Below are 16,642 nucleotides of genomic sequence, written 5' to 3'. Positions count from 1 at the left end.
CACAAACACAAAACCTTCACTCTCAAGCAAGCCAAACTCCACTAAACCTTGTTTTCTCAATTCAACCACACAAATTCAATTGAAAACCAAACTCCACTAAACCCTAGTCCTTTATAAGAGCATTCTTATTTCACACACTCAATCATAACTATAACTGCATTTGAAATTTTCCAGTACCATTCACTTTCCTGAAAATCAATGGCTGCAAATTTAAACTATGACATGCCACAAAATATCATCACTCACCCTTCTTGGTATTCACCAAAAACCGGAATTTACAATAGTATACACTCTCCTAGGAGCCTTCCGACCGACCCTTTTCTCGACGTTGTATCGTTCATTTTTTCTCACCCTCATGATGGGGTTTTAGCCCTTATTGATTCCTCTTCTGGGACTTCCATTTCTTACTCAAAGTTGTTACCTTTAGTCAAATCAATGGCTTCTGGTCTTCATAAAATGGGAGTTTCACAAGGTGGCCTTGTTTTGCTTCTACTTCCAAATTCAATTTACTATCCCATTGTACTATTAGGTGTTATGTACCTAGGTGCTGTTGTTACACCATTGAATCCTCTTAGTAGTGTTGATGAAATTCGTAAGCAGGTTAATGACTGTGGTGTGAGTTTTGCTTTTACTATACCTGAAAATGTTAAGAAATTAGAACCATTAGGCATTCCTATTATTTCTGTGCCAGAAAATGAAAAGGATTCGATGAATGATTGTTTCTCATGTTTTTTTAACCTGATTTCTGGTAACTTTGTTTTGCCTCAAAATCTGGTTATTAAACAAGAAGACACTGCTGCTATATTGTTTTCTTCTGGTACTACTGGTGTGAGCAAAGGAGTTGTTTTAACTCATAGAAATCTTATTGCCATGGTTGAGCTTTTGGCGAGGTTTGAAACTTCTAAATATGAATGCTCCAGTTCCAAAAATGTGTATCTAGCTGTTTTGCCGATGTTCCATTTATATGGTTTATCTCTCTTTGCTACGGGATTATTGTCATTGGGTTCTTCAATCGTTGTAATGAGGAAATTTGACATTGATGAGACTATTAGGGTGATCGATAAATATAAAGTTACACACTTTCATCTTGTTCCACCGATATTGTCGGCATTGACAGCGAAGGCAAAGGGTGTAAATGGAAGTAAGTTGCAGAGTTTGAGACAGGTCGGCTCTAGTGCAGCGCCTTTAAGCACAAAAGCTATAAATGATTTTGTCCAAGCTCTCCCTAATGTTGATTTTATACAGGTAAAAACCTCAGAATAAAATAGTCTTATTTAAAGAATGCAAGTCATGATCCATCATTCAAATAATGTTGTTTTCCTAGATTTTTTTAAGGATGTGCAGATGTAAAATTGTTTCTTTTTAGGTTTATGGAATGACTGAGTCGGGTGCATTAGGAGCATGCGGTTTCAATACAGAAAAATTTCGCAACTATTCTTCACTAGGGTTGTTAGCTCCAAACATGGAGGCAAAAGTGGTATATTGGAATAGTGGTGCGTTTTTGCCCCCAGGCAGAAGTGGTGAGCTTTGGTTGAGAGGTCCTTCAATTATGAAAGGTAAAAAAAATCTGCATTTTTTATGGATAGATAATAAATATAAATACTAAAAGGATAACATGGTTATATAAAGGTTTTGTCTATTGTGTGGAATCTTAACCTACATTAGCATGAGATTGATTCAATGATTTCAACTGTTTTGTTGCTGTAACTTTTGTTTCTGTCTTATTCCTCAAGCCACTTGAACCTTTTCTGCCTGTCTTGTTGCTATTCCAATTGAAATTATTAATCAAACTTTTTCCTTAATTTCTTAGGATACTTGAATAATAAGGAAGCTACAATGTCGACAATTGATAAAGATGGTTGGCTACATACTGGAGATATTGTTTATTTTGATCAAGATGGATATTTATATTTATTTGACCGCTTGAAAGAATTTATCAAATACAAGGGCTTTCAGGTATCAATTTTTTTGTTTATTTAAATTTTATAGTGATGTTACATATTTTTATTTTACAGTTTATTTTTACTCAATTAGTATGCATTGTTCTTATTTATATCACACATGATCTGTTACAGATTCCTCCTGCTGATTTAGAAGCTGTGTTAATTTTGCATCCTGAAATAGTGGATGTCGCCGTTACAGGGTAAGTATATGAACACTTCATTTATGTCTTCTAAGATGCCTCTTTAGACATTTAAATATAACCTTAAGTGTTTCATCATTTTCCATATATCAGTGCCAAGGATGAAGAAGCTGGGGAGATTCCAGTGGCATTTGTGGTCAAGAAAGTTGGAAGTGTACTTTCTCCAAAGGATGTTATCGACTTCGTTGCTAAGCAGGTTCTTCTTTATAAGACAGACATGAGTTCTATGATATTTGAATTAATATTACTACTTGAATCAATGTTAGTATTGGAATGGTTTTCAAATTTTAACCCTTTTTTTCTTGGCAGGTTGCTCCATTCAAGAAGGTTCGCAAAGTGGTCTTCACCGACAAGATTCCAAGGTCTGTGACTGGGAAGATCCTCCGAAAGCAACTCAGAAACTGCTTGCCTTCTAAACTCTAAGGCATGCATAGTGGGGTTATCATAGCATGAAATTGGTTAAATGTGATTGTTTTGGTACATGCGTCATGAGTGCTATTGAAGGAATGAAGAATTATGTCTCAATAGTCATAAGAAAAAAAAGTGTCCTTATAGTAAGTTATAAAAATTTCTATTGTTCTTATCTTTTTAGTTATTTATGAATAACAGGGACAGAAGTACAAATCCAGAAGAAAATCTGGCATGTATGGTAAGAGATCCTTGAATGTGCACTAGAGAAATTACTTTTGAACTCTAGATGCATGCAGATGCACAAGAAAAGTTATATGTAAAATTTATAATGAAAATAATATTATTTGTGCTTCTTATGTCACACCTTTTCAATAGGTATTTAATATCTCAGCCACATGGAGATTTTATGTATACAGCTTGGTTGGTATTCAAATATTTTGGTTTAAGATTCATGGTGGTGGATGGTGATTTAACTTGAAATTCATGGTTTGGTTCTATTAAAAAATATTTGTATCTAAACATCTAATTATTTTGCCTCTTTTTTAACCAATACGTACGGAATAACTAACATGGTGTAATACAAACGGTAGTTACTTAGATTATTAATCATTTAGTAGGGTTCGTTCCCCAGTTGAAAGATGTCAACAGCCCTTAACTAGATCTCGAGAAATTTATCTTCATAATTATACGTGGCTATCTTTATTTAGCAAAAAGAAGTAAGCAAAAGCAATGTATATTATGAAGGATAAACTTGAAGGTATATAGTGCTAATTATTAAAAAGAATTATTATTACTAACTTATTTAATTATCATAATTTAGTCAATGGAGTCCTATATTTAGTTAGGAGTATAATATTTTCAATTTCCCCACTTATATTTCTTTCGCCTCCTATTTCTAAATAAAAAAATGTCTCACTATATTTCTTCCCAACATTCAATCATCTAAAAGGTCTAGCCGTCTAGCTGCAGCATTATGGTTGTAAGCTTTCTTGAATATACAATAAGTTGATTTAAACACACTAATATGGACACGAAGTAAAAATGTACGAACCAAAAGATAAATTAAATCCTTATCATTATTATTACTAAAAGTTCAGCAAATCATGATTCCAATATTTTATCAAACTGCTAATTGAAAAATCAAATGTGCTACAAAAAGGATTAATCAGTCACTGCATGTTTAACAATATTTGCATACATTTCCCACTAAAGCATGCCACTTTGAGGCATAACATCAAAATATTATGCCCTATAACTCTTCCACGCAAATAGAGAAAGAAACAGTTCTGTAATTGCTCATTCTGCAGATTCTAAAATGTGAATGTGGACAAATGATCAGAGTTAAAAAGCAAAACCTGACCAGTCCACTTTCTGCAACTGGCAGCAACTTACAATGTTCTAACCACAAAAACCGAGCTTCTTCATTACTTTGGCATATGCCACAGGGACAAGAGCAGGTTTTCTCAATCTACGTTTAGCTATCTTTGACTGCAATGAATACCGGAAATTCATCAATTACAAGAATAGTACACTGCCCTGAGAAAAATTTCATAAATCAAAATAAAATGGAAATTAAAAAATACTGTAATGGGTGAAAGAAAACCCAAGAATCAAAATTAACTGTTTGGTCCTTCCGTCGCAGCCCCCCTTGTGTTTGCTAAGAAACCATGTTGGTCTTATAATACTGATTTGAAGATTCTAAATATATTCAAATTCAATTATGTCTTCAGACATCCATTTAAAGCATTGATATAGACTTTCCTATGGTATCATTTCTTTTAGGGTGTATTTGGATTGAGGGTTTTGGAGGGGAAGGGGAGGGAAGATGACTTTATTTTCTTTTTTAAAATAGGAACACTATAAAATGTTTTTTAAAAAATTGAAATAACAACATGATAAATGATCGATTGATCGTATAATACTTCAATCACACTTAATTTATTTAAAAATAAATAAAAAATATAGGGGAAATTGCATTCACCTCCCTTAAGGTTTATGAAAAGGACACAAACACCCCCTCTAGTTTTAAAACCTACACGAACCTCCCTCGAGTTCTCATGAAATAGACAAACACATCCCTTACTTGTTAACACCGTTACTTTTCCGTTAATTTTCACCCATATTGATCCATCTTCTGTTACATTGAGGGACAAAGTTGTTTTTAATTAACAAGTGGAACTTGGAAAGGCATACATGGTATGATAGTGCCAATGATGAAGATGTTATACTATGCAAGTGAAACCTATGATCCAGATTAGGATTCTTTTGTCAAAAGAAAAGAAAAAAAAAAACGAAAGAGTTCATAAACAGGAGAAAAATCAGCTACATAATTTGAAAAATGCTGCAAAGTTTGAGGCTTGGCCTAGCCACATTCAAATAGCCGATACATCTTTTCCCGTAAGAAGAACTAGACACCACAAAAGAAGGTTACCAAGGAAAAATTGGGTATTGTAGCAGGAATTTCCCCAACTGCCACAACTAGCGGTGGGAAATTTGACAAAAAAAATTGCCAAACGAAAAGCCTCCACAATATAAAGGAAGATATCAAAAGCAGCTTTCGGTAGAAGAAGGAACACGAATAGGATCACCGGAGAGCGAGCAAAGTAAAACAATATTGAAGAACCTCTGTTAAATATTAATGGAAAATTCTCTAAAGAAATTCACGGAAAGTTAACGGTGTTAACAAACAAGGGATGCGCTTGTCTATTATACAAGAACTTAAGGGAAGTTAGTGTAAGTTTTAAAACTAGAGGGGGTGTCAGTGTCGTTTTAATAAACTTCAGGGAAGTTGAGTGTAATTTTCCCAAAAATATATATTGTGCGTAATTTAAAAAAGAAAAGTAAGCCTCCTCTCCCTTTCCCTCCTAAACCCTCAATCCAAACACACCTTTAAAGAAATAACATACCCTTGAAAGCCTGGCTGGTATGAGTCAAACTATACATTTTTAACAGCATTATAATTCTTATTTTTTTAGAAGCAAAGGCAAATCACTATGACCAAATGCCATCACTATGTTTACAAGTTTAGTATAACAGATATGAGTATTTTTTTGTTTCCCAACTATGAATTTTGAATTTGCTTCCACACCTAGTCCAAATTGTCTATAGAGTATTCTGAATAGTTTCCACTAACATTTATTAGTCAGAAAATTGAATGGATAAAAGTTAGAAATTCACACATGAACTTCCTTCATATGCTAACTAATTAATTATAAATAAAGTAAATCAATTCAATTTTTCTTAGGAAAATGTGATTTGCGTACTTGGTAGAAATACAGCTCTAAATTATATGAACAGCCACACAAAACAACTTGTAGTGGTATAAGACGGGTCTGATAATTTTAAATGTAAATATAACAGAATTATATATTACCCAGTCGGGATTTAAAAGGCAATGTCTGTTTACTAGTGGACTTTTAAGTTTTAACAAATAGTCCTTTCTAATTTCTAACTCCTAACCATTAATCCCAACCAATAATTCTTATGTTCCTTAAAATCTTAAACTTTTAGAGCTTTGTATGAAATTTATACAACATAATGGCTTCTACCTTTTCCTTTGAAAATGTGCAAACTAGTTGTGTGTGGCTGTGTGTTCATATCACCTGTACAAAATTAAATAGTATTCAGTTTTAATACATCACATGTATTGCCCCATTGGCTAATGTTAGGAATGTTATTGGATAGGCTTCAGAGATGTTTAGTTTGCTTAATTTGACTCAAAAAAAGATCACCAAAAGCTTTCTCTCTGCATCATAGCCATCATAAATTGTTTCTATGTCATGCTAACTGATTGAAACACGCAGAGTACTAGTTGTACTGCACTAGAACATGACCAAAAATATTTTTATAAATAAATGCACAATCCTAGTGCTTTTATATCATAACATTTGAATCTCTGATACCATCTTACAATGTTATTTTCAAGTTAGTTATTAGGGAAGTGCTAATAGAGAAGTATGCCAAACCCACAAACATGTTAGTGTCATCTGCCCAACAGCTTTAATGCATTATTGTGCTCTTTGATAAATCATGTTTAGATTAATATAGATTACCATATTGACGTGTATCCAATACAGCGTACATGGCCACAGCAAATGCCTACTAACCAGTAACCCCTATTTTGCATGTGGTGTTTTCAAACCCTAATTAATATATCAAATACAAGCCTCTTCAAAAAAAAATATATCAAATACAAGTCTACCATAGTTTCACGTATGTGCATACGGAAAAACAGGTTGTTCTATTTTCTGCAAATGACAAAATCCAAACTCACAATTTAGCTACTAGTCCTATTACCTTAGAAACATTCATTAATTGATAAACATGATTTGCCTACTATGACAGAAACGCGCTACTGTTTCCTGTAAGGTATTTGACCTATTTATCTAACTATCTAAGGAATTCAGAATGTAAGCTAGCTACTATAAATGCAGTAGGAAACCTGATTAAGAGGTAAGCATCCATATTGTGAATATGCTCAAGTTCATAGCTTAGTAAAGAAGGGTTTTGGCAGTTCATTCACACCTCATGAATTGATGAGATGGGGATAATGGTAATTAGTGATCGAGTATGGTGTGATCTATTTATCACTAACAGAACGAAAGAATCATTGAGAAAAACTACCTATATACTTGCATTGCAACAAAACCATGACATTATCATATACCATAAATAAAACCTTATTCTGTCTAAGGAAAAGTAAAAATGTAAACCTTCAAATGAGCATTGTGACGTTTGCCCTCCCTCCAACGCCTAAAGGTCCCATCATTCATTAATCTGAACCTCGACTTGTAAGACCTGCTCCAAATACAGTAAAATCACTCACTCCAAACTAAATACACAAAAATAAATAAACAAAAGTGTTAAATAGACACACAAAATTGACAAAAATATGTGTTATTTTGTGTATATTTGTGTAATAAGTGTAAGTTGTATAAGATGAATAAGTAACTGATAGATGGAGCTAGAGCAATATGGTGTCTAAGGTTTGTGTTTAAATAGCACAGCTCATAAATAAAATAGAACATGTTTGGATAAACAGACTAATTAAGCACTAACAGCATAAGCGCTTATGATATACGTGTTTATATAGAAGCTATTTCTATAACAACCGATAAAATATAACAGTTTATGTATAAGCTATAAGCTGTTCCATAGAGCTTGTGGATGTCATAAGCTAATTCTATAAGCTCTCCCAAAAAGTATCACAAGTTCTTACATCATCAATGTCTAAACTCAAATAATCCAATCCAATCCAAACGGATTCTAAAATAAACCTACACAACTTCAAATTAGGGTGTCACATACGGTGTCTAAAATTGTGTTTAAATAGCAAACTTCATAAACAAAATAGACCCAAATTGGAAAAACCGACTCATTACATGCTAACAACATAAGCGCTTATCATATAAATGTTTATATAAAGCTATTTCTATAACAACCAATAAATTCAAACCAAACTGTTTTTTTCATAAGCCATCCTGCAGCGCTTATCGATGTCATCATCTAATTCCATAAGCTCTCCTAAACAGTCTTGTAAGTGTTTATGTAACTAAATAAGCTAAGACGTATCATGTGTCTAATCAATGTGTGGTTGTGTCAGTGTTTCATAGAATAAGCTCAAATAAGTAAATCCAAATAGACCCAAAACTAAACCTCCACAATTCCAAATTCCAAACAAAACACACACACATTGAAAGAGCATAGTTATAAGAAATTGAATAAGAAACTCACGAATAAGATTTCATTTTAGTTTTCTTGAGCTTCGACGTAACCGGAGTCATTGGCTTTCTTCTCTTCTTCCTTTCCCTCGACGAAACATGCCTCACTTGAAGAATCAACTATTCATCCATTCACACAAAAAAATCAAACACTTTAACTACAATCACAAAACAAAAATTCAACAACTAAAACAACGAAATCGAAAGCAAGTAACCCTTACGGAGGAAGAAAATGGAGAAGGGAGAGATTTGTGGAGAGACGAGGGAGAGAAATTGAAGAGAGTGCGAGAAATGGAAGCGGAGTGAAGTGGTTGTGGTAATGAGTGGTGGAGGAAACGGCGAGAAGATGGTTGTAGAGATTGAACGGCGAGAGAACGAAGCTTTGGGAGTAATCTCTGCATCATTTTTGGTTGGAATCAGATTTTGGCTATGGTGTTTTCAGCTTTTGCATAATCGATTCTCAAGTGCTTTTCTTTCACTCTTTTTCTTTTTTTCACTTCTTTGGGGTTTTATTTTTCGAAATGTAAGTCCAAAATGTGATTAACTTATGATAATTTTACAAATAATATTTTATCAACAATATTTTTTTTAAGAAGCTAAAATAAAATTATAATAACAAAATATAAAGACTTTTTAACATAAGGTCTGTCGGAAAGAAATGACAAGAATCAAAAGGTTACAATGTCAAAGTGATGGAATGAAGTATTATGTTATAGGTCGCAAGCGCATAATTGGGTTAAGCCCACCAAGAATGGTAATCGAAAGAGAAAGTAGCGTAATTCGCATTCAACCACCAAAACGTTTGTAGCTTAAATTTGTTGAGCAATTGATGTAAAGAGTTATCCTTGTGCTTGAAAATATGACTGATTCTTTCGTTCCAAATAAATTAAACGCAAGATAACCATAAAAGATGCCCAGTTCACTATGTGTTTTGATGATCCTCCTAAATCACTCTAACATACCCTAGCCGGTGTGAAACCAAAGTCCAAATTGTTCGGAAAAATTACATTGCAAAGACAAATGATTGATGTCCTCGATAGATCCACAAGCACCCACATAGAGGTGTTGTTGATTGTGAAGTAAGCCTCGCTGCAAGAGATTATCATAAGTAGGAATGCCGTTACAAAGAAGACGTCATGCAAAGAGACTGAATTTTAAAGGAACTGTCTTGTGCCAAATAATGTCTGAAGAATCTTGAGTTGTAACATTTTTCAAAGCTATCAAATAATGATAAGTTGAACTGGTTGTATATCACTGAGATGAATGAATACTCCATTGTCACATGTCTGACACTTCAACCTGCAACATAATATTATTCAACAAAGCACTAGACTCCTCAACATGCTCCTCCTCCCAAGCTAATAAGCACCTACGCTGCTTCCACTACTCCACATCCTCTCCCTGTCCTAGATGACTCATTTCTATAACTAACACCATTTTGTTCTCAGCTAAATCGAAAAGGCGCTGAATCTATCCTTTAAAACTCCCTCATTCAACCAAGGGTCCCTCCAAAACAACGTAGAAGACCCATCACCGAAGCAACGACCTAAGTTATCCATGAACCAATTCTCCACACCTAAACCAACCCCCTTCAAAAATGCCAAAAGAAAATTCCCACCAAACCGAATCAAACCTTCCTCCTACGTCGATCCTACCTCCATTCTCCTCATAACGTACCGCTAAAACTCTAGAAATATGGAGTATGAAGTCAAATTCTCATACTCCAAATCTACTTAATCTAGTCTAATTTTTCACATTTACTAACTTCACAAACGCTTAAATCTACTTTTAATCTCATTAATTTTGTTCATTCAAGATTTTGGTCTCCCGTTTCTAAATCCAACAATATTTTCATTCAATTTATAAAATTTAAAAAAAAAATCTCAATCGTTGAATTTAGAGCTTATTTTTGTTGGTGTGTCATATTGAATAATGTGCTGATGCATATTTTTTTGGTCAATCACATTTATTTGTTTTTTGAGCGGGTAGATCTGATTTTTTTTTTTTTTGAGGGAAGGGTAGATCTGATTTTTATACACTAGACAATGTGAATATGCATATTTTTGTAGCCTTTTTACAATCTACATATACATTTTTTTTAGGGGAATGTACATATACATTTAGTCATCATGAGAATATTATATATATTTTTAAATTGTTCAATGGTGACTCTACTTAAATTTACTTGAAAATTTTATTTTTGTATACTAGGAAATTAAAGGTGTGAAATTGTCAGAATAAGTGTTTATATCATTACCCTAAAAAAAAGTGTTTATATCATTAAGCATGTCTGAATAAACAGTTTTTGTAAGTTGCTTAATGATATAAGCACTTATTCAGAAACACTTATCCACAAAATAAACCCAAAAACAAAACACCTATGGACATATTATAAACAGTTTTTGTAAGTTTTTTCAGACACTAGCATAAGTGTTTATATCATCAAGCAAGTCTGAATAGGTTTTTTGCACTGATTTATAGGTCATCCAAAATTTGCTGGCTTCTTTGTTAAGATTAAAATTTAAGCTTATAGGAGTATATGATATCAAAGGTTTTAATATATGGTAATGCAACGTTCCAATTTTTTATTTTTGCTTTAAATTTTCAATGTTATTCACCTCAATTTCTAAAATTGAATGATTGGTTGGAAAAAAATTTAGATGAAAGCTTACCGGTGAAATTTCTCCACCATTTGAACAAATAAACCAAGGCCATTGACATAACTACATACAATATACATCTCCAATGTTGACCAAAGTTAATTGGTCTTATCTTTAAGAAACTTCCATTTCACTTCCCACATTTTTCTCCCAAAGTGAGTCCTATGAAAATTGCTGTTCACACATTCCATATGGCTGGGACACACATGTAAAATACGCTTTTGCCCCCTCGGCAGTTAACTGCCGAGGAATTCAAAATGCGGCTGCAGTTAACTGCCGAGGAATTCCTCGGTAGTTAACTGCCGAGGATTATGTTTCGTCAGATGAAACAGGAAACCTGCTCCCCCTACACACTATTTTCATCAACTTCCATACCATTTCATCCAATCCCCCCAAATCCAATAATTTTTTTCTCATCAAATCTTCATCCAAATGATTCAAGCATCAAGAATAGGAGCTATCAACACACTCTAGACGTAAAAAAAACAGGTATTGAGCATTTTAATCGATTTATTTTTTGGTTATTGTATGGGTATCTACGTCAGTCACGTAGAACTCTGGCATGGGGAATCTCGGTAGTGTACTGCCGAGGAAAACCTCGGTACCTTACTACCGAGGAAAACCTCGGTAGTTAACTACCGAGGAACACTTAGGGAAAAAATTTGGTGCGAAAAAATGGCAGCTACTGCCATTTTTTCAAAAAAAAAATTTCTTTGTTTTTTTTTTTTGTTTTTTTTGTTTTAGTTCATTATGGCATTGATGTTTATGCATTGGTTAGTTGTTAATTCATATTTATGTGTTGTTTAATTATAGTAATGACCGAGAACGCGGAAGATGTTTCGGAAGAGACAAAACGTAATTTTGTCCAAATTTCCGGAGATGTCAAGCCGCCTAAGGTTGAAGTCAAACCAAACATTGAACAAGCTTCTAAATATGTTAGCCCCGGTGTCGTCCCACTTCAAGCCCACGAAGTGGACACGGCTAGGTTTTTTTCTGACGACATTAAGTTTCAAGATAGAGAAGAATTGCTTGGGTGGGTACGGTGTCAAGCAAATAAGGCGGGATTTACAATTGTTACACAAAGATCAAGCTTGATCCATCCAATATTGCGCCTAGTGTGTGAAAGGAGTGGAGCTCACAAAGTGCCTAAAAAAAACCAAAACATGCGACAACGGGCTCAAGAAAATGCGGGTGCTTGTTCATGATTAGTGGATATCAAAGTACGCAAACAAAGGAATGGGGATTGAACATTCTTAATGGAGTTCACAACCATGCGATGGAGCCGGCTTTAGAAGGACACATTCTTGCCGGTAGATTAAAGGAGGATGACAAGAAGATTGTACATGACTTGACCAAGAGCAAGATGCTTCCAAGAAATATTTTGATACACTTGAAGAACAAAAGACCACATTGCATGACAAATGTGAAGCAAGTGTACAATGAACGTCAAAAAATATGGAAGGCAAATAGAGGTGACAAGAAGCCGTTGCAATATCTAATCTCGAAGTTGGAGGAGCACAACTATACTTATTACTCAAGAACACATGGTGAAAGTAATACAATCGAAGATATCTTTTGGGCTCATCCAACATCCGTTAAGTTGTTTAACAATTTTCCAACGGTTTTGGTTATGGACTCCACCTACAAAACCAACTTGTATAAGATGCCAATGTTTGAGGTAGTTGGGGTAACTTCGACCGATTTGACATATTCGGTTGGGTTTGGATTCTTGATGCATGAGAAAGAGGAAAACTTTGTTTGGGTTTTAAAAATGTTGCGTAAACTTCTTACTTCAAAGATGAATATGCCTAAGGTGATTGTTACCGACAGAGATGGGTCTTTGATGAAAGCGGTTGGAATTGTTTTCCCGGAAAGTTATGGTATGAATTGTTACTTTCATGTGCAAGCAAATGTTAAACAAAGGTGCGTCTTAGATTGTAAATATCCTATGGGAAAAAAGGATGGGAAAGAGGTGAGTAATCGCGATGTTGTCAAGAAGATCATGAGGGCATGGAAAGATATGGTTGAATCGTCCACTCAAGAGTTATATGCAAATGCATTAGTGGAGTTCCAAGATGCTTGTAGTGATTTCCCACCTTTCCTAGCCTATGCCATGACCACCTTGAATGAAGTGAAGGAGAAAATAGTGAGGGTATGGACAGACCGTGTGTTGCATCTTGGTTGTAGATCCACCAATAGGGTAGAATCGGCTCATGCTTTGGTGAAGAAATATTTAGACAATAGTGTGGGTGATTTGGGTACTTGTTGGGAGAAAATACATAACATGTTGTTGCTTCAACACACTGCGATACAAACAGCCTTTGGTCAGAGCGTTACCGTGTTGGAACATAGATTCAAAGATGTCACTTTGTACTCCGACTTAGGTGGTCATGTGTCTAGATATGCTTTGGACAACATTGCTATGGAAGAGTCACGTTGTAGGGAAACGTTGTGCATGAACAAGGAAATTTGTGGTTGTGCTCAAAGGACATCTTATGGCTTACCATGTGCATGCGAAATTGCAACTAAACTCCTTGAAGAAAAGCCAATTTTATTGGATGAGATACACCACCATTGGCAAAGGTTACGCATGGGAGAAGAAAGTAATGAACTTGGTTTTTCGGTGGATGATGAGTTGAAGGGTATTGTAGAACGTCTCAAGAAACTCCCTTTCCAAATGAAGCTTGAAGTCAAGGAGGCTTTGCGGCAATTGGCATTTCCTGAAACCACCATGATGTCTCCACCACCACAAAAAGCAACAACCAAGGGAGCCAAGAAAAAAGTGGACATTGCGAGGTCTAAAGGAAGAATTACATCCACTAGCCGGATCCCTTCTTCTTGGGAGGTTGTTGATTCCCAAAATCCGGATAGTCAACCGTCACCATCACCAACAACATCATCATATAAAAGGAAAAAAGGTGCTCGTCTTGGTAAAGCACCAATTTCCCCACTTCCACCACCTTCTCGGTATCCAAAGCCTAAGGCTATCCCGGTTATGAGGCCTATTGATTATATGCCACGCTTCATGCTTCCATTTATTGAAAAAGTGGTGGATGTTATTGGCGATGGACATTGTGGATTCCGGGCTATAGCCGAGTTCATGGGCTTAACCGAACAAAATCATCTCATGATTCGTACACATCTTATTCAAGAATTAAAAGATCATAGAGATGATTATGTTGAAGTATTTGCGGGTGAGGATCGTTATAACTACATTTTAAATGGCTTACATCCTCCCGCAAATACAAAAAGTTGTGCACATCTTGTTGATAAGTGGTTGACTTTTCCGGACATGGGGCACATTGTTGCCAATTATTACAAAAGGTGTGTGGTTGTGTTGACAAATCTTGAACTTGGTAACTCGGAATCTTTTTTTCCACTAAGAGGGCCACCACCGCCGGGTAAGCAAAAAACTCCCATCATGTGCCTTGGGGTAATTCCTAATCACTTTGTGCTTATTTACTTGAGGAATGGTTGTCCACTACCTCCATCATCTACGGAGTGGCACAATCACAAGAAACAAGATGCGGTGACTTGGGAAGATGAGTATTTGGATCAACATGAGTTGTTCCGAAAGCTCATGGCTATTGAAAGTGGAAACAAACCGCCGAAACCACAAAAGGAATCAAACAAAGCGGCGCCTATTTTGTTGGACACTCCCGAAAAACCAAAGCAACAATTTGAAGTTATTGCGGAAGATGAGGAAGATTTTATGTCACTTGATCTTCTCCAATCACTTGGCAATTAACTAGGGATTTTTTTGTCGGTGTTAGTCCTTTTTTTTGGTAGAAATTACACCGACGTATATTTTGGGGTCAAAATTGTAATGCCAATTTTTTGTGGCCAATATATAAGTAACATTATGTAAATGATATTGATATATATGATAATATGACTTTTATTGACTTGAAACTAGTGCAATACTTATTTATAGCTTATTAATGTTTACGCATTTGATTTATTCGTTATTACATTCCATTTAATTTTGTTCTAATCTATGATTATTTTGTTAAAGCTTTTGTCAAGTGAAACATGTCAGAGGTTGCAAGAATTGAAGGTCGTGTTAGGTATTGCTCGTTTAAAAAGACGGTTAAGGTTATGATAACACCGACGGACTCTATTGATGATTTGAAGACACAACTTAACACTTATTTTGAGCATCTTGGTGAAAATCAATATACACGTCACTTGTCTGCTCTAATGCCAATGATAGACCTAGGAGAAGATAGAGATGAATTCACATGGAAAACGGCAAGCTATATGCCTTGGCTTATTAAAGACGATAGCGACGTCGGATTTATGTTTGGGAATATGGTGGAAAATAATGTATTATATATATATGTTCGTTCCATATGCAATTGTAATGAATGTAAGTAGGGATTTAATTTAATGATGTGTAATGACTTGTAATGTGTTGTTTGATTATGGACACTATGTTCCGTTTTGATGAATTTCAAACTTTTGTGTGGTTTGAACCAAATGTCGGTTTGATTTAATTATGGACATATGTAAAAGATATTGTATTTTTCTTGTTTATGACCGAGTTTCATTGTTGTATAATTTGAATTGCATATGGAAATGCTCTGGTAAAATTACAGGTAAAAACTGGCCGAAAAATGGCTTGGAAATGCTTAGCATTAATGTAGAACCTGCTGTCTGCATAAATGCTTTCCTCGGCAGTTAACTACCGAGGAATTCCTCGGCAGTTAACTGCAGCCGGATTTCAAATTCCTCGGCAGTTAACTGCCGAGGGGGCAAAAGCGTATTTTACATGTGTGTCCCAGCCTTATGTAATGTGTCAACAACAATTTTCGAGTCCTATAGCAATAGTAGTACCTTTGACCATGGTAAGAATGTGTGTCAGGAGGAGACTTATAGTTTTCCAACATGATCCATATCATTTCACCTTAGAGCTGAATTTTTTTAGGGTATGTTTGGGAATTAGATTTTGAAGGACTAAATCTATATTTTAAAATATATTTGATATTTAAAAACAATTGAAAGAGCAACATGATAAACGATAACATAATACTTAATCATATTTGATTGATTTTAAAAAAGAGTTTATTATGTCCGTAAGTTAAAAGACAAAAGTAAATGTATCTTTAATGATTTTAAGTGCGATGAAGGAGAAGCTAGAATTTTCAGCTTCATAAAATCACGATATAAGCCGCCACAGGATGTGAGAATTGTGATTCTACCGCGAAACCAAACATTACATTAGTAAAGAACTCAACATTAGGGCTGGTAGAGTTTTAATGGGATATCATATATCATCATTTAAGGACTTAATTGATATGTATATTTACTAGCTTAGGCTCTCACTCAATCTTAATCATTTAATCGATTAGAATACATGAGTTTAATAATAGTAAGAACTCAAAGTGAGTCCTTGCTTTAGAAACTTTACCAAACCTTCCTGCCGCTTCTTTATTACAAAATTTAATTGTTTTTGAATTGAATGAGGGCACAACAAGTGGCAAGTAGTGTACACACTTTCAAAATAAAAAGATAATAGTTATTTTAGTCCTTAAATATGTAATGAGTAGTCACAATATATGTACCAAAATTTTGAAAGAGTCGTTGATTATGCACTTCATTAGTCAAAATAATAGTTCATCGATGCTGACATTAACTCATTTCATATAGGGTTAAATATGATTTTGGTCCCTATAAATATGTCAACTTTTCGTTTTAATCCCTCTAAA

General features: G+C 34.7%; 2 protein-coding genes across 3 annotated transcripts; one reads left to right on the top strand and one right to left on the bottom strand.

Annotated features, from left to right (window-relative positions):
• Nucleotides 1-134: 134 nt before the first annotated feature.
• LOC146920581 (4-coumarate--CoA ligase-like 6) lies at nucleotides 135-2,915 on the top strand. Its single transcript, XM_085714001.1, has 6 exons — nucleotides 135-1,245; nucleotides 1,367-1,556; nucleotides 1,811-1,956; nucleotides 2,076-2,143; nucleotides 2,237-2,339; nucleotides 2,453-2,915. Exons 1-6 carry the CDS (start codon nucleotides 199-201, stop codon nucleotides 2,564-2,566), a joined length of 1,668 nt encoding a protein of 555 aa, XP_085570127.1. The 5' UTR covers nucleotides 135-198; the 3' UTR covers nucleotides 2,567-2,915.
• Nucleotides 2,916-3,612: 697 nt separating this feature from the next.
• LOC146920580 (Ribosomal protein L35) lies at nucleotides 3,613-8,821 on the bottom strand. 2 transcript variants are annotated; one of them, XM_085713998.1, is made up of 4 exons: nucleotides 8,496-8,821; nucleotides 8,288-8,394; nucleotides 7,267-7,351; nucleotides 3,613-4,042 (listed from the first exon to the last, which is right to left on the bottom strand). In XM_085713998.1, exons 1-4 carry the CDS (start codon nucleotides 8,676-8,678, stop codon nucleotides 3,953-3,955), a joined length of 465 nt encoding a protein of 154 aa, XP_085570124.1. In that variant the 5' UTR covers nucleotides 8,679-8,821; the 3' UTR covers nucleotides 3,613-3,952. The 2 variants fall into 2 exon arrangements, with proteins under 2 accessions (XP_085570124.1, XP_085570125.1); XM_085713999.1 differs by lacking the exon at nucleotides 3,613-4,042 and adding an exon at nucleotides 6,103-6,156 and having other exon boundaries at nucleotides 8,496-8,796.
• Nucleotides 8,822-16,642: the final 7,821 nt, after the last annotated feature.

The sequence above is a fragment of the Medicago sativa genome, chromosome 5, assembly GCF_051527215.1.
Source record: "Medicago sativa cultivar Bolivia chromosome 5, Bolivia_mono, whole genome shotgun sequence".
Taxonomy (NCBI): domain Eukaryota; kingdom Viridiplantae; phylum Streptophyta; class Magnoliopsida; order Fabales; family Fabaceae; genus Medicago; species Medicago sativa.
This window is presented reverse-complemented; position numbering and strand designations above follow the sequence as displayed.

Excerpts from the sequence above, each read along its gene's own strand:
- LOC146920581 (XM_085714001.1), top strand. The coding sequence starts at position 199 with ATGGCTGCAAATTTAAACTATGACATGCCACAAAATATCATCACTCAC. Across the intron at positions 1,957-2,075 it reads TCAAATACAAGGGCTTTCAG|ATTCCTCCTGCTGATTTAGA; the intron begins GTATCAATTTTT and ends GATCTGTTACAG. Across the intron at positions 2,340-2,452 it reads TCGACTTCGTTGCTAAGCAG|GTTGCTCCATTCAAGAAGGT; the intron begins GTTCTTCTTTAT and ends TTTTCTTGGCAG.
- LOC146920580 (XM_085713998.1), bottom strand. The coding sequence starts at position 8,678 with ATGATGCAGAGATTACTCCCAAAGCTTCGTTCTCTCGCCGTTCAATCT. Across the intron at positions 8,395-8,495 it reads CTTCTCCATTTTCTTCCTCC|TTGATTCTTCAAGTGAGGCA; the intron begins GTAAGGGTTACT and ends ATGGATGAATAG. Across the intron at positions 7,352-8,287 it reads ACTAAAATGAAATCTTATTC|GTCTTACAAGTCGAGGTTCA; the intron begins GTGAGTTTCTTA and ends TATTTGGAGCAG.